Here is a 23,293-nt window from a genome sequence, read left to right on the forward strand (position 1 = left end):
TTTTTCTGCCTGTCAGAATATTATATAATAATATATCCAAGAAATTCATATTTTTATTAAATATTAATTGCTTTTATAATTTAAAAGTTCACTACATTTTATAAAAGATCCGAAAAACACATGTTAATGCTTCTCTCTAAATCGAAAATCGAATCTGGATTCATATATATACAAGAATCATCGTTTTGTGCTTTTTTATTGTGTTGTATAAAAATATTTCTCTTAGTCTAATTCATGGGAAAATCTAAGTGTATAATTTATGCAAGGAGGTTCCATTCATGAATTGTACCTTATAGAGTTGTTGAGCTGTTTCACAAAAAAGATTTGTTGGATTAATTATATTAGAATGTTAATTATGAACAATGTAACATGGAACCGATATTTAAGATGTGCTTGTCGGTCCAAAGCCACGTGGATCGATTATATAAAATCCGATAACGATGCACAAAAGATTGAAGATACATGGAATGTGGCCCGACGGTCGAGTTTTAATACGATCCTATATAGTAGATATCTTAATTCGACAGTTCGTGGGCAGACAAAAAAAAAACAATTTATATGTGTATATAATAAAACCTTTCATGAGTTGTACAATATAATATTAAATAAATATTTGGATATAATAAAAAATTGGGAGGAGAATAATATGATTGTTGATAATAGACCAATGAGAGAGAGACACGAGAAACGCAAAATGAGGTGGACGACGAACGGGTAGACAGAAGACAGCACGAATCACCATTATTACATAAAGTGAAATATAAATTGTTTTTTTTAAATAAAAAATAAAAAGAAGAGAAGAAGAAGAAAGATCTCTTTTGGATTCTCATATTCGAATTTACCCCAAGAAAAAAACAGGTTTTTGAGAGAGAGAATCTGTTCCTTTCTCTATTCTTTTCGTTGGTGAAGTGACTCCGTCCTGTATTCACAGAGAAATAGAGGGAGAGAGAACAAGAACACCCACAGAGAGAGAGAGAGAGAGAGAGAGAGAGAGAGAGAGAGAGATGGAGTTGACACAGATGCAGAGGAGCTTACTCGACTACACAAAGACGTTGTTCGAGCAGGTAAGCAAATTAGAAGCCCAAATCACTTGCGGTAATTCGACGACATTTGAAGGCAAAACCCGCGATATATCTTTGGCGATTTCATAATATGGGGTTAGAGCTTTTAGATGTAATGGAAATGGCAGATGGGTTTTGACTGAAACCTTGTGATCTGTCAAAAAAAAAAAAAGCCTGATCATTGACCAAAAAAAGGATCAAAACTTGAGGTATCTTCTTCTTTATTCATCTGTGTCACAGCAAAACTGTGAGGAAAAACAAAAAGGGTCATGATAGGTTCAGACATAACTGGAGTGTTTGTGAAATTCAGTTTCTGACATCGTTTTTTTTCTGTTTTTTTTTTTTAAAAAAAGGGGGTTTTGGACAGCCAGTTCTTGCAGCTGCAGCAACTTCAAGATGAAAGCAACCCAGATTTTGTCGCAGAAGTCGTCAATCTCTTCTTCCAAGATTCTGAAAGGCTTCTCAATGATCTCACCCTTGCCCTGTAATTTCCTTCTCTTTTCCTCTCTCTCTCTCTCTCTCTCTCTCTCTGTTGCTAGAAAGTGTTTTCCTTTTTGTGTTTCCTGTTCTGCAGAGGTCAACCAGCAGTAGACTTCAAAAGGGTTGATGCCAATGTTCATCAACTCAAAGGCAGCAGCTCCAGGTAAATCTCCCCAATTCCCACGAAGTCCAAAAAAGGAAAATGGTTTCTTTGGATCTTTCCTCTGTTCAGGACGGCGCAGAGATTGTCGTTTGAAAATCGAAGCGAAGTTCTTGATCCGACCCCAAGAACATGGTTATGTGTTTTTCAATTTTTTCCTAGAAGATTGATTTGTGAATTTTTTGATATGTAATGATCCAGCATAGGAGCTCAGAGAGTTAAGAACGCATGTGTCGTTCTTCGTAACTCCTGCGAGGAACACAACTTAGAAGCGTAAGTTCATCACTATTGATTGTTATATTGCTGCTGCTGCTGGAATTTCGGATTAAAGTTTATTTATTTGTTTATTTTTGTAATTTGTCGGTCCATTGTTTCTGCATATATGATTTATATGATTAGGGAATCTTGGGTTACATTTTCAGGTGCCATAGATGCCTGCAGCAAGTGAAGCAGGAGTACTGTCTTGTGAAGAACAGGTTGGAAACGCTGCTCAAGGTGAGGAAACCTACCAACAAATAATCTCACCAAAAACTGCAAATACATGGATTGAAAATCGCGTTTTAAAACGCGTATAAATCGCGATATAACGTGTTCGAACAATGCAGCTGGAGCAGCAGATCGTGGCGTCTGGTGGGTCGATCCCTGCAATGGAGATTGGTTTCTGAAATCTAATAATGGTTAGATCGTTCTGCTGCTTCACTTCCATGGTTGTTGGAACTATTGGAACCCTTTGTCTTTTGTGTTCTGTCGAAACTCTCTCTCTGTGTTCTTGTGTTGGATGCAATCTATTCATAAAAACCCTACTAGGGTTTTCTTTAATCCAACTTGCGGTAAAATTACTTTTTTTTTTATTTAACTTGAAATATTCCAAAAATATATTAATTAAGTATCGAGTCAAACACGTAACATAAGATTGGAATCCTATGCTCTTTCCTTTCTCTTCACACTTCAGTAGAATTGAGTGGACCGTTATCCGAATTGGATTCTTCATTATCCTTTCTCACCTTCCATTTATAATTTTATATAACTAATAAAATAGTGAAAAGAGTTACCTAGACAACAAGTAGAAAGGACAACACACTAGCTCTAGGTTATTAAATAAAAACTACAAGCTACACTTTGCTACATAAATACACTACCGTATATACACACTATATATATATATATATTCTCTCTCTGTCTCCACGTGTTCGAAGCATTGATTGAATCTTGAATTTGTTCGAGGGTTTTCCCTTTGGTTTCTGGAACCATCATGGAAACGAATATGATTTGCCATCGAAGAAAACGCTGCAAATATGTAAAATGTGCCTGCCAACACACATTTTCAGAACTCTCAGTTATACATACATATATATATATATAATATATATATATATATATGATCAAAAGAAAAAAAGAAAAAAATAAATGATTAGAGGATTAAAAAAATGATTAAAGATTAGGGTTTAGATTAACCGGAAGAATTCTAATTGAGGAGCGAGTTGAAAGGGAAGGAAACAGCCATGCTCCTGCCCAATTCACTACCATGGTAACACCACTAGGATGAACTTTTTGGTTCGGTTCTGTACCGAATAAAAAATCTCGGTATTTTTTCTGAATCGATGAATCGTATCATTTAAAATTTTCGAAGAGTATGTTTTTATAGATCAAATTTTCCGTAACCAAACCGAACCGAACCAAATTCTATAAAATTATCGAAAAACCGAAATTTTCTTATAAAAAATTAAATTTTATTTTAAAAAAAAACTGAAACCGGACCGAACCGAATAATACACGGTACTAATTTGGTGCAAATTTTAGAATTGCAAATAAATCATTCTCGTATCGAACCGGTAAAATTCCGAACCGAATCCCGAAATGTCCACCCCTAAACATAGCCAAGCTTCCCCTATCCCTCCACATTGCTCGGCAAAGAGTTGTTTCGGAATTTGCAAATATAGAAGTTCAAACTACTATTTTATCATATTAAAAAAATTATGGTTGAGATTTGATTGGGCGATTATCCAATTTGGATTTTGATCTTGTGTCACTGTTGTATTACACACATTGGTTATCTTGCGCCTCTAATTATCCCATTTCCACAATCTTTATTGTGTTATCAATTTGTAAATACTATGTTTTTTACAAGGACGAAAATATAATTAAAATTTATCCAAAATATATAAATCAAATATAAATATTAGGATTCTAATATTTAATATTCCATGTGTAATTGTTTTTCAGGGTTTTGTAAGATTTTAAGTTGATTTCTTCAGTTGGAGAATTAGGGTTATAGTTCATTATTGTTTTTTTTATAATATCATTAATGTTGTATTTTATCTATCTTAATTATTGACGTTTATTACTGTATACTGAATATATTTTCGTTGAATAGTTTCGAGTGTGTCTTAATAGAATATCTAATTGAACATGTTCATCGTACGCAAATTCAATGGATTGAATTGTAAATTTTCTAACATCAAGAGTTTATTTTTTTTTTAAATAAAGAAAACAAAATAGATTGGTAAATAATGCAGGTAAATAACATCATAATAGGCCGAAGAAACGGTCGGAGCCCATAATACCGTAACAGGCCCAATGTTATCAAATCGAGACCAATTATGTTATATGATATTTTATTTTATTATTAAAAGGGAAAAAACCCTAAAAATTCCTAAACTTGTATTTTGGAATAATATTAATTCCTAAATTTGTAGAAGTGCCTATTAATTCCCAAACTTGCAAAATTGAACATGTTAAATCCTAAACTTGTTAAACGGTTCTATATTCGTCCATAGCATTATTTGGTCAAAAAACGAGTTGACCGATCCGACATGGCGCGTGACGTGGCGAGCCACGTCGGATCGGTCAACTCGTTTTTTTGACCAAATAACGCTATAGACGAATATAGAACCGTTTAACAAGTTCAGGATTTAACGTGTTCAATTTTGCAAATTTGGGAATTAATAGGTATCTGTACAAGTTTAGGAATTAATATTACTCCAAAATACAAGTTTAGTAATTTTTAAGATTTTTTCCCTTATTTAAATTAAAAATCGAACCAAAATCCGAGAATCTCAAAATCTTATTTGCACAAAACCTGAAAACACTGAATTTAGAAAATGCGAAGAACAACATTAAAGATAAATAAAATAAAACAAAACAGATGTTTTATTATATTCCTATGTTTGGTAAATTTTACCGTTTCTGCTTTTTCCCCGACACTATCTGTTAGTTCGAGAAAGATCCCATATGCATATCCACAAAGGCTTTGAGATTATTACACGAAGATCCTCCTCCTCGTACGGACCCCGCCGCCAAATCTCTCCACTTCGCCGCATTCCTTCTGAATTCATCCGCCGTCGTCTCCTCCGCCATGACCGCCTCTACGCACCTTCGAATCTCCCCGCTCTCGACCACGCCTTCGTCTTCATTAACGTTCACTCTCACTCCTGTCTTCCAGCATTCTTCCACCAGCTTCGCGTTCGTTGTCTGGTCTGAACTTTGTGGGAACGCCACTACAGGAATTCCCGACACTAAGCTCTCCAGCGTCGAATTCCAACCGCAGTGAGTGACAAAACATCCGATCGATCTGTGGTTCAGGACCTGAAGCTGATCACACCATTGCACTATCAGTCCTTGTTCGTCGAGTTGTTGTCTGAAACTCGTTATGTTGTCTTCTTCGTTATCTCTGTCTTCTTCGCTTTTGTATGTCTTCTCTGAAATGACCCACAAGAATGGCCTTCGGCTCCGTATCAGGGCTTTAGAGATTTCTTCGTATTGTTTCTTGCTCAGCACTACGATTGTCCCGAAAGAGATGTAAACGACGGATGAATCTGGTTTTGTATCCAACCATTGCAGATAATTCTTCGGGTCTTGACACATAGAAACGCCGAACGAATCGTCCTTCGAGGTGATCAATGGGCCGACAGGAATCATTTTGAAATCGGGGACCGAGTTCAAGGCTTCCGGTTCGAGTTCTTGGAACGTGTTGACGAGGATCATCGGATTGGTTTCTTCCTTGAGCATATCCATCTGTTCTTGAAACTCCGGCAGGAAATAGCTAGAGCTGTTCGACGGAAGAACGAAAGTAGGAAGATCACGGCGACGTAATGGTGGCAAGCCGGGCAATCTTATCAAACCATCGTCATCATGATCGTGATCGTGATCAGTGCCCTTGATAACATCAGCATAGCCATTGACGTAATAGTAGAGGATGTCGAAGAGGGTGGCAGGTTGAACCCAGAGAAGCGCGACTGGGAGGTGGAATTCACGCGCCACCGTGATGACCCAAGGGAGGAGGAGCGTGAACACCACGCACGTAAAGGGTCGTCGTCCTCGTTGGGCGGCGTTCTCGTTGTGGTCACGGATGAGTTCGGCGACGGTCTCTGAGCCTCGGAGCTTCATGACGGAGGCGTACTTGTTAGGGTTTTTCTCGTCGGGCTTGAATCCGTCGTCGAAGCCGTCGGAGAAGGTGGCGAATGAGAGGCGGTCGGGGACGGAGCCCTTCACCACCATGCGGCGGAATGCGTAGACGCAGGCGGCGAAGGTGACGTCAGCTCCGGCGACGGCGAGGCGTTTGGCGAACTCGAGAGCCGGGGTGATGTGTCCTTGTGCTGGGAGCGTTACAAAGAGAAAGTGAGCTTCCGACACTTTCAGATTCTCCATTTTTTTTTTCTGCTTTCTTCCCCCCCAAAAAAAATGATGAAACTTGTAATGAAAGGGACAAGTTTTCGAGCTTATGTAAGGAGATAACCTAACGTTGAGTAACTCAATACTTTCTAATTGACAACTCATGAGACATGACAAAGATCCTTTGTTTGACATGGCAACTTTGTTATTAAGGTAAAAAATCAGTATATGAAATAGTGATATTGTTCTTTCTATAAAAGTTGAGATAATATTCTATACATATAAACCTTTTATAACTATATATATGATCAACTATAGTAAATTACATATATAAATTATTATAGACAACCTGTAATTTGCAATTTAGAGAAACAGAATTTTGCATTTGTGCCTTATGAACTGAACTTAGAATAATATTATTAAGGCACATAACTACAATTAAGTTTGTGTAGTTAATATTCCGACATATTAAAATTTTCGTAAGCAAATAATATTTGTTGTTGTAACGGCAATATCTCCATCGCAATTTTTTGATAGATTTTGCGGTTGTTTGCGACGTGAAATCTTTTGGCACATTCCATCGCGAAACTGTGACCAGCAAAACAAAAATTGAAATGTAACGAAAGTTTACAAAAATGGAAAGCAAAAAGAAGATGAAAAGATCATGAGCATTTGGATGATATATTTAAAGACATTAGATAAACAAAACTAAAAAATAATTTTAACCCTAACTATATAGTTTTTAAATTATAACTAGTTGGAGTTTCTAACTTTCTATGAACTAAAACCAAACTCGATTTATAAATATACGGTTCGGTCAAATTATCGAATTTGAAATCTATCTCCAATACATCTATTATATTATCCGGTATATAAATCCAATACCAAATTAATTCCTTTGAAAACATAAGTGGAAGTATGAAAATAACATTAAGCTTTCTTCATTAATCAAAATTTCAATTGAATAATCATATTATTTAGTTGAAAGTATTTATTTTTTAATTATTAGATGTCCTTTCTTGAACTTAAACATAGTCATAAATCTTGGAATTTTAACTACAATAATGATTTCTACTATCAAATATTTATTTGTTAATTAAAGGAAATCAAAAGATAATTAAACTATAGTATTGTCACTTCAATCATATTGAATATAAAAAATAATATATAATGCTTGCAACAAATATCTTACAATATATTTGTGTCTAACACTTGCAACAAATATCTTACAAAAAGATTCGATATTAATATTAATCGCAACAGAGAACAATATTTTGGATGATATTAATTTTGAAGGTTTAGTTCGAAAATAGTTATTTAAATTAAAAATTGATGTATTTATGTTATTTAAATACATTTGTATGCTTTTAAATGAACATTATTTAGAAGAGAAATCTCAATCTAACCTCTCACCACTCTTTTGGTCTATATTTCTTATTTTATAGATTTTTTTTTATAATCCGAAAATTTACCGGACCTTTGGTCCGATCGACTACATCTCCTAGAGGACTGAAAAAGTCTATGTGAATGTATCTTCCCACGCTTGGATTTGAACCCAGGATGAGAACATGTTTTGCATGTTCTTTCACCACTAGGCCACCCAAACTTGGGTTTTTATAGAATTTATTTGCATCTATGGATTAATCATGTTCGAAGATATATACAAAATATCATGAATATTTATTTATTTGTTAATGTTCTATCGTCTAATACCCCATGGATCTATCTCACCATAAATAAAATCTTTACCTAAAATCAAATATGGATTAGATTGTTAAGATATTATTCTTTAAATGGTTGTTATTTTTGCCCAATTTATAAACATATTGCAATTGATTTTATTTAATATATATCCACAATATTAAAATGAATTAATATATATCTTGTTTACTTCCAAACTTAAAAATGAGATTATAAAGAATATAAAAAATTAAAATGAGTAACACTTTTCCACCTTATATATAGTTGTATAATGTGTATCTCTTTCTAATCATATATATTAAGTTGAGGAACTACTTATATGATTTTTCAATACAAATTAAACTACTCAAGTGATACTTGCTTTCCAATATATCTCACAAAATATTCAATATATAAAGAACAATATTTTGGATGAACTTAATTTTGAAGATTTAGTCGATACTCTTACTTAAAATAAAAGTTCGAAATTGTACTATTCAAGTGATAAATTGATGTATTCATGTTATTTAAATACATTTTTTTTTTATTTTTTAGCTGACTATTATTTGTATTAATTTTTAAATATTATTAGCAATCATTGTTTTAGAATTTTTCAAAATTTAAATTTAACTTTTATTATTATCATACAAAATTTAAAATTTCAATAACTAAATTTTAAAGACAGAATATTAGAAGAGAAAATCTAATCTTTCACCACTCTTTGGTCTATATTTCTTGTTTTATAGGAGAAAGATGGCCATTATATAGATATTTGGTAAATGAAGTGCACATTATGTTGCCCTCAAACTCATTAACACATTTCAAATAGATTTTTGTGTTGTGAAAAATTCTGATCGATTAATTAAACAAACTAGTTAATAACCCGCGCGAATCGTGCGGACTTTCTTTTCTTCGTAATTTAGTTTATCTGATCCACCAAAATCCATAGTAACTATTTAATTCTACGATAAAGAAGTTATCTTAGTTTCTCATGCGTAAAACAATTCTATCATATTCTCGGTTTTCATTTAGATAGTAACCCGCGCAGATCGTATGGACCACTAATATATATATATAAATTTTAAATACTTTTATTATTATTTTTTAAGTTTGATATAATGTATTTGTTTTTGAATTTATCATTTATATCATTAAATTAAAATAATAAATATTTTGTAAGTTCAAGATATTGCGATAATATATTTTTTTTCAGACGAAATTGTGAAAAATTTGCATGTTTATATTTTGTGGATTATATTATTGAACCATTTGTTGGAATATAAAACATCGGAGTAAGGTTTTAAATAATTTTACGATTAGATAAAATAGATTCGATTCGATCAACTTGACATTCTAAATCTATGTATTATTATTTTTTTACAAACTAAAGATTTGGACATCTTTTATAAAAAAAACTAAAACTAAGATTATATTATATTTGTTTACTATCTATATTTTATCATAATAATATTAGTTATACAACTTGTAATTCCTTACTAATTTAAATATATATGAGTTAGAGACTCATTTAATTAGTTTTTCATTTAATTTGACCTGTATTTGTTAAATTTACTTCTAATTATTTTTGAAAAATTTGGTATCATTTTCAAAATGAACTGTTAAAAAAACTAAAAAGTATTAAAACACTGAATAGAATCGAACTGAATTTTAAAAAACCCGAATTCGTTTTTTCTTAAGAAAATGCCCAATTTTCTTAATAAAGACCGAAATCGAATATAATATAATTAATAACTTATATATATATATTTTTATAAAGTCGAATAAACTGGATCAAATACTAAAATTTCAATCCCTAGTTTATATATGTATACATATTAATAGTTATGCATATGTATGAGTTGTATATGTATATATAAATGGATTTGAATGCTTTAAAGGGATTTAAGGGGTCGACCAATCCAATCTATTATTATTAATGAGTCGATCCAATCCAACTCGTTATTCTTACGATCCAAACAGATTGGACCTTGGGTTGAGCCAACCCAATTAAAATCGAAGCAAACCAAATATAATGTAATAACATATACATATATATATTTTTATAAAACCGAATATACTTGATAGAATACTAAAATGTCAATCCCTAGTTTATATGTATACACATATTAATAGTTATTCATATGTATGAATAGTATGTATATATATAAATGGATTTAAATAGTTTAAAACGGGTTGAATGGGTCGACTCAATCCAATTCATTATTATTATTAATGGATCGATTCATCCTAACCCGTTTATTTTTACGATCCAAATAGGTTGGGTCCTGGTTGGAACTACCAAATTGAAATCGAACCGAACCGAATATAATATAATAACCTATTTATATATATTCTTATACAATCGAATAAACTGGATCGAATAATAAAATGTCAATCTCTACTTTATATGTATATACATATTAATAGTTATGCATATGTATCAGTAGTATGTATATGTATACATGAATTTAAATGGGTCAAATGAGTTTAATGGGTCGACTCAATCCAACCAATTATGACTAATGGGTCGACCTAATCCAAACCGTTTATTCTTACGATCTATAACATCTCTAGCAATACCTGATTAAAATAAAAATAAAAACAAAATAAAAAATCAATACAACAGGATTAATTTGATGGAATAAAGAAAATCACTTCTCCTTCTCGGGATAAGATAAAACAAATACATTTCTTTTCGGGATAAGAAAATCACTTTACTATTTTTTAATCACAAAAACTATTAATTGTTTAGAAGTTGGAAACTTTTGTACAATATTATTAAGTTTCAAAAATATATAAATAATAATTTATAAAAAATAGAATAATAAAAACAATAATACAAAAGCAATTGTTTCAGTTTGTTCTTAAACATATTTTTCTTACAAAGTTATTATTTTATATCTTTGATATACTATTATAAATGTATTAATAATAGAACAAATATTTTTTTAAGTTCCAAATATTTTATATCTTTAATATATTATTTTATATCTTTCTTCGTATAAACATAGACTTCAAAACGAACATATTTTTCTTACAAAGTTATTATTTTATATCTTTGATATACTATTATAAATGTATTAATAATAGAACAAATATTTTTTTAAGTTCCAAATATTTTATATCTTTAATATATTATTTTACATCTTTCTTCGTATAAACATATAGACTTCAAAACGGGTCTTAAATGATCATGTAAAATAAACAATGGGTGATTAGTAAAAAATAAATTTAATAAAATACAAGTGAAACTAATAGAAAATATCTAATTAAATGAGACTCTAATTCACATATGTTTAAATTAGAAGTAAATTGATTTTATATGGATTGTTAAACTAATATTATTGTGATAAAATATATATAACATACAAATATGATATAATATTAGTTCTTAGTTTGTAAAAAAATAGTATATTGGTTTAGAACGTAAAATACTTCACAATAAAATAATATAAATTATTTTTATTATATGACCAGAGAAAAAGTGACAAATTTAGATGAATCTCCTAAAAAATATTAAAACTTTTCCAAAATACAATTCAAAAGTGATATGAGAAGACCTTTTTATATTAAAAAAAAGAATTTTTACAAATATTACAACTTTTCCAAAAGACAATAGATTTTCTTTCCATCGCACTGCATGTTTTCCGCTGTTGGATCCTTTGCCTCCGGTTTGTTCGACCACACCACGTGTTTCAATAGCTTCTCTCTTTTTTCTCTGATGAATCGATCGACAACTAACTTCTCCCTAGCCAATCGTCGCATCATAATTTAGTCATAAATAAAAGATACAAATAGTAACGTATATTCATTTGTATGCATTTAAACATAATCTTTTTTATTATTTCTACAGTACAAAATACTATTCACTGCATATTTTACTTTTAACTAATTTTTACCACATATTCATATTTTAGAATAGAGCTTGTCAACGATATGAAGAACACGACGATGGTAAGTTCTCTAAGTTAACATGCATAGAGAGAATAGTTCTATTTCAAATTTAAACATTGGAAAAAAAAGAAGAAAACTTTACGGAAAACAACGACCTATATAATAGAAAAACATTTACCAGAGCAAGTGGTCGTTGATAAATTAGGTTCAGCTGCTAATCCTCGACTTCCAACATGGCTGTGGTGGCTTCTTTTTCAAGTGCCTTCATACGGTTTTGAGTTCTGCCAATCTCAATTCAGCATTCTTGAGTTTCAATTTTTTTTTTTAGAAATATCGGTTTCCTTCAACTTTGATCTTCGTTTCATTACATCGCTTGTCTGTTATAAAAAAAAAAGTTCATCCATAATGAGAAATCTCCAAAAATTCCTAAACTCGAAAAATTAAAAAAATGAAACAAAAGTTGTACCTATGCGTCAATTTCTTAATCAAAATTATAAAAACAATAAATGGTGCTAATTTTTAAAAGTCAGAGATTATTCGAATAAACAAATAACGAAACGAAAACGCATTCGCAATATAAAACGTATATAAAAAATGAAAGGTATTAGAGTAAAAGAGCAAACCAACCATATGGGTAACGTCAATTCAACGCCACTGTAGATTCTCTGAGTCAAATTTTTAGATATCTATTTCAACATTCCAATAAAGATTATAGATAAAAAAAAAGGTAGACCAAGTAACATATGACAACATCTTGAACTTTCATAGTCACCACGATTATATACACTGCGAGTAAAAAATCTCTACATGACAAAAAAAAATTACAACCAAAAACTAAAGAATTATATACCATGTATTCACCGAGGTTAGTTGTGGAGACCAGTTGTGGTATGTTTGTTTTAAGGGCTATGAAAATAGTAGAGATTGAATAGAGAGGGGAAAGGGAGAGAGAGATTTAGAAGTTTTGTAGTGGCTGTTCTTTTTTAGATTTTGTTCTGTTGAATTCAAAAATCTCAAACAAATCGTGCCGCTTTATATAGATAAAAAAACATATAGACAAATTTTTATGAAAATATTTAGATATTTTATTAATAAATACTATTTAAAAATATAGAATATCGTAGATACATGCATGATAGAGAGAATGAATGAATATAATTTATGAAAATTAATTATATTTTAAAAGACATAGAATATCGTGAATACATGCATGATAGAAGGAATGAATGTAATTTATGAAGATTAAATATATTTTAAAAGATGTTGAATACAATGAATAAAGGAATTAACATAATTGGAAAAAGACAAATTTGAATAAATGAAGGGGTGGTGAATATGAACAAAATAGAAAATTGTATATACAGGATATCATATATATATATATATAAAGATACGTGTAAGATAACAATATATACATAACAGAATAATTAAAATTATAAGATATTAAAAATAATTGTATACGGTTATTAGATAGATGAATATCTATGTACATAAAAAAATTAATAAACTTTTAAATTAATATAAGTTAATATATTAAATATCTATTGAGAGTTGTCTATTTAGAAAAAAATATCTATTTAATAAATATAAAAAAATAATGATAGATTAAATTGATATATTAATTTAATGATAAAGAAAATCGTTTATATTGAAGGACGTATACATTATATATCAATATCCACATAATTAATAGGTAGAGAATTAATTTATAATTTTTTATGGGACACGTGTCAATCCCTCCTTCACTCAACTGTACTTTTATATATATGATTTAATTCCTCATGCACTTGGATATTTTTTTCTTTTAAAAAAATAGTTGAATTGAATTAATTTTGTGCACTTTCTTTCAATTAATAGAGATTTTATGTAAGTATATGAACTCTCGTATATTCATCAGGTCTGGAATTTGGGTACATATAGAAACTAGGGGTGGGCGTTTTGGAAAACTGTTCGGGTTCGGAACGGAATGAATCGGTTCAGTTCTTTCGGTTTTATAAAAATAGGTACCAATCGGGTTTTTTATTATATTCGGTTCGGTTCGGTTTCGGGTTTTATTAAAAAAATGATAGATTTTCTTTAAAAATATTCGGTTTTTCGGGATTTTTGAAGTTCGGTTCCGAAAAAATTCGGTTCTCTAAAAATGGTACCGTTCGGAAAATAATAACGGTTTCGGGTCGGGAAAAATACCGTTTTAACGCTTCGGTTCGGTCCGGTTCCGGAGAACCGAACCGAAACGTCCAACCCTAATAGAAACAGAGAGAGAGATACAGGTGGTAGGTAGGAGAGAGATATGGACAACTAATAGATACAACAGAATCTGGTAGTTTCCTAGGAGTCGCTAACATTTTACATGTTCTTAGCGAGTTTTTCTTTTTTCTTTTTCAAAGGTCTGAATTTTTTACACTTGTAAAATCCGTGTCCAATGATTTTGAACATTTAACATTTATTTATTAATATTATGTCATATTATACAGCTGGAAATCTATATCTAAAGTCAAATATGGATAGGAAATTTTTTTTAATCCAATTATAAAACAGATAACAATTGATTTTTACTAAATATATAACCACAAATCCGTGTAGATAAGTGTGCATTCAACACTTATTCAGGAGATTCTTTTTTTCTTTGGATAAGGATAATGCCATGCACTTTCAACTTGTAACGGAAAATTTATATAAATGGAAACGGTGGGAATCTATCTGCTTGTTAGATTTTTTGGGTGACGTGGTCCAATCAGAATCGGCTTCCAACAACAACAAATCTCTCCATATTCAATGGACATAGTCAAGCAATATTACCAATACTATATGATATATGTGTGTATATATACACACACTGTTATGTATTTTGTTGCCATTAATTCTCTCTTCTTCCACAGCATTCCACCATCTCTAACCACCACCACCATAATCATCATCAATCGTAATTGTAGCTTATTTATCCTCATGACTACATAATTTTTAAATTAACTATTTAATTTTTTACCCCTCTTTTTAACAGTTATTTACTTATTCAATGACAAGATTCTCGTGCTTATAATTTGGGTGGCACCTCCAGTTCAGGAAGTGTCGTCGACTCTCTCTCTCTCTCTCTCTCTCTCTCTCTCTCTCTCAGCTCTTTCTGAGTTTATCAGAAAATGGCTCTCTCTGCATTTGCTTTTCCTTCTTACATAAGCAGAGGAACTACACCGACAGACTCTTACAAATCAGCACCTTTGTCTTCTTCATCGTCCTTGTCAACAGATTTTCCATCTGTATCCTCCGGAAAAACCACCGTCCATGTAAGATTTACTCAATTGTTTTATTTCATTTTTCGAATTTCTTTTTTTTTTGTGTGGCGATCGGAGATGATATAAAGTTTCTGCAGAGTATCAGCGAGAAGATATTTAGTCACAGATTTGCGGATTTGCCGTTTCTTGTTCACTTTAGTCGAATTATAGAGAGACAAAAAAGCACCAGTGGTTTCATCCGGTTTCTCAGTTAATTTTAGGCCATAAATTAGCAAGGTTTCTGTAGATTTTGGAGTACCCATTTTGTTAAATCGTGAATAGAATAATGGGTTTAGTTCATTTTTGCCGGAATCCAAATAAATTCGGCTCCTTTTCTATTTTAATTCATGATGTTGACATAGAACATTGGGTCTAAGATGAAAAAAAGGAAACTTTTCACTGGGTTTTGTTCATTTTGTCGGAATCCAGATGTATTACCCCTCTTCATTCCATTGAATCTAATCCCAGGAAAAAAAACCCTTCAGATGTTAGTTATCGCCACACTTTGTCGCAATTACGGGAGATTATGCCTACAAATTGTCGGGTTTTTGGTCACTTTAGTGGGTTTCTGTTACTGATTCTGTGTTTGAGGTTCTAATTCCATTGTCTTTTTCTCCTCGTTTGTTTTTGTGCCTTGATTTGGTTTGGACAGTCCAAAAGAAAGCCGGGTGGTGTTTATGCCTCACTTGCAGAGAAGGGTGAGTACTATGCCAATAGACCACCAACCCCTTTACTGGACACAATCAATTACCCAATCCACATGAAAAATCTTTCTGTCAAGGTATAGAATTTATCTACCGAGACATTGTTCAATCTCTCTTTTGGGTCCCTTTCAAACGATCCAAGCAGTAGAATCTATCACCATGACTGAAAAAGGCTTGTGCTGTTTTTCTTTCTGTTGCAGGAGCTGAAACAGCTGTCCGACGAGTTGAGATCCGATGTGATCTTCAACGTCTCGAAAACCGGCGGACACTTGGGGTCTAGCCTCGGTGTCGTCGAGCTGACCGTCGCCCTTCATTACGTCTTCAATTCTCCTCAGGACAGGATTCTCTGGGATGTCGGTCACCAGGTCGGCTGGCTGGTTTCGAAATTTGGAATGTCTACTCCATTGATACCATTGATACTGTATTCTTTCCTTGACAGTGTCTAATTCATCGTTGTTCGACGTTATCTTGTTTCGACAGTCTTATCCTCACAAGATTCTGACGGGGAGAAGAGGTAAGATGAATACACTGAGACAGACCAATGGACTGTCTGGTTTCACCAAGCGAGCGGAGAGCGAGTACGATTGCTTTGGCGCCGGTCACAGCTCCACAACCATTTCTGCAGGCTTGGGTAATTCTTCTGGTTCTTGCCTTGGACCGAGAAAAAAGTAATAAGAAGTGTGATGAAGAATATCGGCAAATGCCTATATTTGATCGTATATGACAATTAATAAGCTAAAGCTCACTAGTTATTAGCGTAGAACACGAAATCGATCCAAAGCTGTATTATGAAGAATTCTCTGATTTGTATTTGCCACTTACTCCTTAGGAAGCATTTCTCGGTAAAATTTATACTGAATTCGCTTATATATTTGCCCGGTTTAAACCCTTTGGTCCCTCTGATGCGAGATTGGATATATATATATAGAGATAACCGAAGCGTAATCGTGTATGTATCTCTTGTGAACAGGTATGGCAGTGGGAAGGGATTTAAAGGGGAGGAACAACAATGTGGTAGCTGTTATAGGAGACGGTGCTATGACGGCCGGGCAGGCTTACGAGGCCATGAACAACGCCGGATACTTAGACTCCGACATGATCGTAATTCTCAATGACAACAAGCAAGTCTCTCTGCCCACGGCTACATTGGATGGACCGGCCCCTCCTGTCGGAGCTTTGAGCAGTGCTCTTAGTAAGTTGCAGTCTAACCGACCTCTCAGAGAGTTGAGGGAAGTCGCCAAGGCAAGTATCGTTTCTTTGATAATAATTTCCAGCGACGATTTTCGGGCATCGGATTGAGTTTTTGAAACTTTTGTTTTTGTTCCCTGCAGGGTGTAACGAAGCAAATTGGTGGGCCGATGCACGAATTGGCTGCAAAAGTTGACGAATACGCTCGTGGAATGATAAGTGGGTCTGGAGCTACGCTGTTTGAAGAACTCGGTCTCTACTATATCGGTCCGGTTGATGGTCACAACATAGACGATCTAGTGGCTATCCTGAATGAAGTCAAGAGTACACGGACAACTGGACCGGTCCTTATCCATGTTGTGACCGAGAAAGGTCGCGGATATCCATACGCCGAGAGAGCTACCGACAAATACCATGGTTCATAGCCTTTCCCTCATTATATATATGCATTCTCTCACAGCGTTCTTCGTTTGGTTAAACTTTAATCTTCGTTACGGTTTTCAGGAGTTGTGAAATTCGATCCGGCGACCGGTAAACAGTTCAAAACCAGCGCGAAGACTCAGTCTTACACGACGTATTTTGCCGAGGCTTTGATTTCGGAAGCAGAGGCGGATAAAGATGTAGTTGCCATTCATGCGGCGATGGGAGGAGGAACAGGGTTGAATCTCTTCCAGCGTCGTTTCCCGACGAGATGCTTCGATGTCGGAATAGCGGAACAGCACGCCGTTACTTTCGCTGCTGGTTTGGCCTGCGAAGGTGTCAAGCCGTTCTGCGCAATCTACTCGTCTTTCTTGCAACGGGCTTACGACCAGGCAAGTTTATTCATAGCATTTAGCGTTTTCGATACGGTATTATCTCTCGAGACTGAATGAGAATATCCTCTCGGGATGCTTTCTCTAGGTTGTGCATGACGTTGATCTGCAGAAATTGCCGGTGAGATTCGCAATGGATAGAGCTGGACTTGTCGGAGCAGATGGTCCGACGCATTGTGGAGCTTTCGACGTTACGTTTATGGCGTGTCTCCCGAATATGGTAGTGATGGCTCCATCCGATGAGGCCGAGCTTTTCCACATGGTCGCCACTGCTGCAGCCATAGACGACCGTCCTTCTTGCTTCCGTTACCCGAGAGGAAATGGCATCGGTGTCCCACTTCCCCTGGGAAACAAAGGGGTTCCTCTCGAGGCGAGTTCTCGATAGAAAAAACCCGACTAACCCTCGATAGAGTTCGTCGTATTATACATAACGAAAATCTCAAAATCTCGTGATCTCTTTTTCAGATCGGGAGAGGTAGGATACTGATGGAAGGCGAGAGGGTTGCGCTCTTGGGCTATGGCTCGGCGGTTCAGAGCTGTGTAGCGGCGGCGGCCATGCTCAAAGACCGAGACGTGAATGTAACGGTTGCGGATGCGAGATTTTGCAAGCCGCTGGACCGTGATCTCATCCGAAAACTGGCTAAGTCTCACGAGGTTCTGATCACAGTCGAAGAAGGATCGATTGGCGGGTTTGGCTCTCACGTTGTACAGTTCCTCGCTCTCGACGGTCTTCTTGACGGCAAACTCAAGGTAAGTACATATATATATATATATTTTTGTTGAATCATATATATATATATATGTATGTACTTGTATATTTCCGATTCTTACCGTGTGATCTGGCTATCAAACCGCTGCAAGATTCTGATTCGAATTCCGTTTTCGTAACAGTGGACACCGATGGTGCTGCCAGATCGATACATTGACCACGGATCGCCGTCAGATCAGCTGGCCGAGGCCGGGCTGACGCCTTCCCATATCGCGGCCACCGTCATGAACTTACTCGGCAGCCCGAGAGAAGCCTTGTTTTGAAAGAACACGACAAAGCCGATGATACGATACAATTCTTTCGACACTGTGGAGCAGAAACAGGATCTAACCATGCGAGCAGGAACCGTGTTAGATAGAGTTCCCTCCAGACGGAAAATGTCGGAAGATCTTCTGCAACTGTCGGAACTGGACAGAGGTGGTTGCAGAAAGATGAAGATGGAGTTATAGAGCCGTTGAAGAAACTGCAAATCTTATCATTTTGTATCAAAAGTATTAGTTTTTTTTTTAAATTTCTGGGTGTGATAATAAAATTGGTTTCTGAATATATACATCTATTGAAGAACAGTTCCCACATCGGAAAATTCACAATATAGACTTGAGTACCTTGCCGAACAAGAAGAAAGCAAAATCCCATGCAAATCGTTATATACATGAAATATATATTATATTATAAATAAATCAACATATTTTTACATCATACAAAATAAAAAAAAATTCAAGAACTCCTACGAGATACAACACAAAGATTTGGGATTTTCATCGCTGAAAACCATGAATTTTTCTCTATCCCTGTAATCATAACCAAATAAAGAATGATCCAACGGTCCAAAAGATTCCAAATTTATCTCCAAAATCATATTATTTCCGTCGTCTTTTTCGTGTTCTTCGTCTTTGTCTTCCATGGCAACGATCTCTATTCTTTTTCCAGTCTTTTTCTTGAGTTTCTTCCCCAATTTCTTCGGATCAATCTTACCCGTAACCACGACCTTGTGGCTATTCATATCCGTCATGAATTTTTCGACCCCTGCATCCAGATATTTAATTATGAAACGATTCAGAATGTATAATATATAATATATATTTCATGCATCACCTTTGAATTTGGATATGATTCCGGCGATCTTTCTCTCGCATTCGTTACAATGCATGGGAACCTTGAATTCGACGTCCACATACTACACGTTTATTGAAGAAAAAAAAATGTTTTTGAATCATCATGAGAAATATTTAAAAAAAAAAAAAAATGGGAGAAAATCTCTCTCATTTGGATTCTTACATTGACATTGTCCTTTTTATTTTCTTTTGCCATCGACGAACGAATCTTTGTTTAATGTTTCAGACCGTAACGTCGACGGAATGGAAGAAGAAAAGACAAAACAAATGTCAAAGCGACACGTTCTTCCGACAAAGGGTATTATCGTAATTTCAGTCTCCCACGCTGAAGCCCGCACAAACTCCCATGCTCATTTGCACAGAGGATCAAAACTCCCAGGAAAAAAGTCCCAATTATGTAAGCCCAATAATTTTAAATGTAAGCCCAATTATGTCAAATCAAAAAGCTCAAATGTAAACCCAATAAAGGAAGGCCCAATGAAAAAGGGTTCCGTCGAGCGCGAAGTTAAAAAATGCCCACTCGCATCTACCGCGCGTGGACGCCACGGACCCAACACCCCTGCATGGGTTATTTTTTCTCTTTCTATCCTTAAGAGCCATTTTTCGCTTAGCCTCTTCCCGTTTTGTTTGTTTTTTCTCTTCATTTTGTGTATTTTTACTTCTCATTCTATTTATTTTTTTTCTTTCAGAAATTTAAACCCTTTTTTATTCGAAATTTATGTTCTAATCTATTTAATACGTTATAGCTCGAAATAATTGATTTTACTAGTCGCGTCAAGGGTAGCTAAGATTTTGTAGCCAATGAATAGAATCCAAACCAAAAATACTATTCATATACCTCCTCCAATAACCCACGCTTTGCCCATAACAATCACTCCCAAATCCAATTAAGGATTTCTTATTATGATACCTGTGTTTATACAAATTACAGAAAATTTGTAATCAAATTTTATTTTTATTGACGGGTAGAGCCCTACAAAAAGCCGTCAACGGAATCGTCCCGGCCCATATTCGTATGGGCTTAACTTAATGACTGAAGACCAAGCAAAATAGCCCAATTATGTCTAATCAAAAGCTCAAATGTAAGCCCAATAAAGCAAATACTCAGCCCAATAAAAAGCCTATAAATGGTTTCCGTCGCGCGTGTATTTCACATGCCACCCTAGTGTGAAGTTAAAATGTCCACTCGCACCTGCCGCGAGTGGATGCCACGGACCCAAAACCCCTGGACCTATAATCAGGGATTCCCCCTTTCTTTCGTTTTCTTCTCTCTTTCTATTCTTAAGAGCCATTTCTCGCTTCATTTTGTCTATTTTTACTTCTCGTAGGAGTTCTCATTTGGAGGCAATGCCAGCATTTCAGAAAACTCTTCAACACTATGATGTGAATCAGATTTCCGTCTACAAATTCCGATATCTCAGTTTCAGACTTCAATCCAGCTCAATCCCGGCTTTTTCTTCACGCCCCTTTTCCCCATTTCTCTCCTCACTTCTTCCGCTTCCTTCCACCGCCCGCTTCTGCAGTATATGTTCGATAACAGAACAAAGATCGTCTCTTCACAAGTTTCCGATGAGGATTCCAGAACTCGACTGACTTCCCCCGCTATCTCGGTATCCAAATGTGTAGAACAAGCTCCAAGAAGAGTTTCCCATGAACTATTTCTAAGGTTTGGAGCAAGTGAATGGAATGTTTTGGCCAAATCTTTTGCTTCTGCTAAATGCCCTCCTCTACCGAGCATATCTACCATACATGCCACATGATCTACTTCCCATGGGATCCCGTAATCTCTGTTCATCGATTCGAAAATCTTCACCCCTTCATCTATCAGCCCTGAATGGCTGCAAGTTATCAACAGACCAATGAATGTCACTTTGTCCGGCTTATCCCCCGAAGAAATCATGTTTTCGTATAGTCTCAGAGCTTCATCCGCTAACCCGTGCAGACCATACGCGAAAAGCATCGTGTTCCATGATACCAAATCCTTGTTAACGATATCCCAGAATGCTTTACTTGATTCTTTAATGTCTCCACACTTGGCATACATGTTAACCAATGCGTTACCGACATAAGCATAACCATGAAAGCCATGATGAATCACACAGCCATGGACCATTCTGCCATGTCGTAAAACGGCCAGACCTGAACATGCATGGAGGACAGCCCCAAAGGCGGAATGATCAGGATCAACCCTAGATTTCATCATCTCAACGAAAAAGCTCAATGCTCGTCCTCCGTTTCCATTCTTAGCGGATCCTGCAATCATAGATGTCCAGGTGACAACGTTCTTCTCGGGTGCTAGACTAAACGCTTCAAATGCTTTAATGGTATCTCCCATTTTCATGTACGCATCAATAATTGAATTCCACGACACTTGTGTCAGCACTTCCATCTCCATCGACTGAAACTGCATTATAGCTTCTTCTTCACTTCCTACTTTCGCGTAGAAACTTAACAGAGAGTTTTTTGTCTCCACAGCAGCATCCCACCCGGCTTTTACTATAACCGAATGTACAATCCGTCCATAAACAAGATCTGATGATTCGGAACAAGCATTCATAAGAGAACTATACGTATAACAATCAGGGGCACAATCTGTGTTTTGCATCTCTCTAAACAGCTTAAGACATGGTTCAATCACCCCATACTGAGCATGGCCTGAAATCATTATGTTCCAAGAAATCGTCACCCTTTTCGGCATATTGACAAAAATCTCATGGGCAGCCCGGAACTCGCCAGAATTCGCATAAGCAAACAGAAGCGAGCACCAAGTCACTTCATTTCTGCCATTGACACACATGTCTTCAAACACTTTACTTGCGCTGGAAGCGTCGAAACACTTGCCGTACATGTCAATAAGTGAATTATTGACCGGCAACGAGGACATGTAACCGAAAAGGACAACTAAAGCATGAATTTTTCTTCCAATCCTGACCTCACCTATACTAGCACATGAGCTCAAGATTGATGTAAACGAGAAATCATCAGGCTTTGCGTCAGAGAATCTCATCTGGGTGAAAAGCGAGAGAGCTTCCTGGTGCAGACCCATGTGGGAATATCCCGTCAGCATAGTGTTCCATGCCACCGTGTCTCGATCCGGCATTTCGTCGAACAGCTTGCGGGCACATTTTATACGACCGGATCTTGCCAAAGATGCGATCTTTGAAGTGAGACGCACCAAGAGACAGACCATGCGTTTGTTCTTCCGAGTTCAAGTTTCCGACATGCCCATGAATTCATCACTCTCTCCCGTTTGAAAACCTTTCCCGTTCATGAAAACTGTGTACAAGATCAGATGACTGTCTACATTTCCTAAGCAGATGTGGATTTTCGGTATTCGTATCATGGATACCTGATTTCGAATATTCAGAACTAACGAGATCAATATCTCATTCGACGAAAACAGGAATCCTGAAGATGGTTTCTTATTCTATTATTTCTTTACGGGTTTTCTTATAGATATCGAATATTTAAGAAAAGGACTAAAATACCCATGATTTTCTATATATTTACGAAAAATAACTTGATCTGTTTACTATATAAAATTAACTAC

General features: G+C 35.0%; 5 protein-coding genes across 5 annotated transcripts; 2 read left to right on the top strand and 3 right to left on the bottom strand.

Moving 5' to 3' along the window:
* Window positions 1-817: 817 nt before the first annotated feature.
* Window positions 818-2,540, top strand: LOC104820231 (histidine-containing phosphotransfer protein 1). The gene is made up of 6 exons (XM_010550598.2): window positions 818-1,064; window positions 1,415-1,545; window positions 1,636-1,704; window positions 1,903-1,974; window positions 2,124-2,196; window positions 2,307-2,540. Exons 1-6 carry the CDS (start codon window positions 1,005-1,007, stop codon window positions 2,364-2,366), a joined length of 465 nt encoding a protein of 154 aa, XP_010548900.1. The 5' UTR covers window positions 818-1,004; the 3' UTR covers window positions 2,367-2,540.
* Window positions 2,541-4,867: 2,327 nt separating this feature from the next.
* LOC104820429 (UDP-glycosyltransferase 75D1) lies at window positions 4,868-6,348 on the bottom strand. The gene has a single exon (XM_010550871.1). It carries the CDS (start codon window positions 6,346-6,348, stop codon window positions 4,912-4,914), a length of 1,437 nt encoding a protein of 478 aa, XP_010549173.1. The 3' UTR covers window positions 4,868-4,911.
* An 8,400-nt stretch (window positions 6,349-14,748) lies between these two features.
* Window positions 14,749-19,203, top strand: LOC104820232 (1-deoxy-D-xylulose-5-phosphate synthase, chloroplastic). Its single transcript, XM_010550599.2, has 10 exons — window positions 14,749-15,167; window positions 15,808-15,936; window positions 16,060-16,224; window positions 16,340-16,490; window positions 16,830-17,101; window positions 17,191-17,464; window positions 17,552-17,859; window positions 17,948-18,229; window positions 18,325-18,609; window positions 18,751-19,203. The coding sequence occupies exons 1-10, from the start codon at window positions 15,024-15,026 to the stop codon at window positions 18,889-18,891; spliced, it is 2,151 nt and encodes a 716-aa protein (XP_010548901.1). The 5' UTR covers window positions 14,749-15,023; the 3' UTR covers window positions 18,892-19,203.
* A 119-nt stretch (window positions 19,204-19,322) lies between these two features.
* LOC104820233 (heavy metal-associated isoprenylated plant protein 3) lies at window positions 19,323-19,981 on the bottom strand. The gene is made up of 3 exons (XM_010550600.2): window positions 19,907-19,981; window positions 19,724-19,805; window positions 19,323-19,654 (listed from the first exon to the last, which is right to left on the bottom strand). Exons 1-3 carry the CDS (start codon window positions 19,937-19,939, stop codon window positions 19,356-19,358), a joined length of 414 nt encoding a protein of 137 aa, XP_010548902.1. The 5' UTR covers window positions 19,940-19,981; the 3' UTR covers window positions 19,323-19,355.
* A 633-nt stretch (window positions 19,982-20,614) lies between these two features.
* LOC104820234 (pentatricopeptide repeat-containing protein At2g36980, mitochondrial) lies at window positions 20,615-23,151 on the bottom strand. The gene has a single exon (XM_010550602.2). It carries the CDS (start codon window positions 22,931-22,933, stop codon window positions 21,167-21,169), a length of 1,767 nt encoding a protein of 588 aa, XP_010548904.1. The 5' UTR covers window positions 22,934-23,151; the 3' UTR covers window positions 20,615-21,166.
* Window positions 23,152-23,293: the final 142 nt, after the last annotated feature.

The sequence above is a fragment of the Tarenaya hassleriana genome, unplaced genomic scaffold (genome assembly GCF_000463585.1).
Source record: "Tarenaya hassleriana unplaced genomic scaffold, ASM46358v1 Cleome30, whole genome shotgun sequence".
Lineage (NCBI taxonomy): Eukaryota > Viridiplantae > Streptophyta > Magnoliopsida > Brassicales > Cleomaceae > Tarenaya > Tarenaya hassleriana.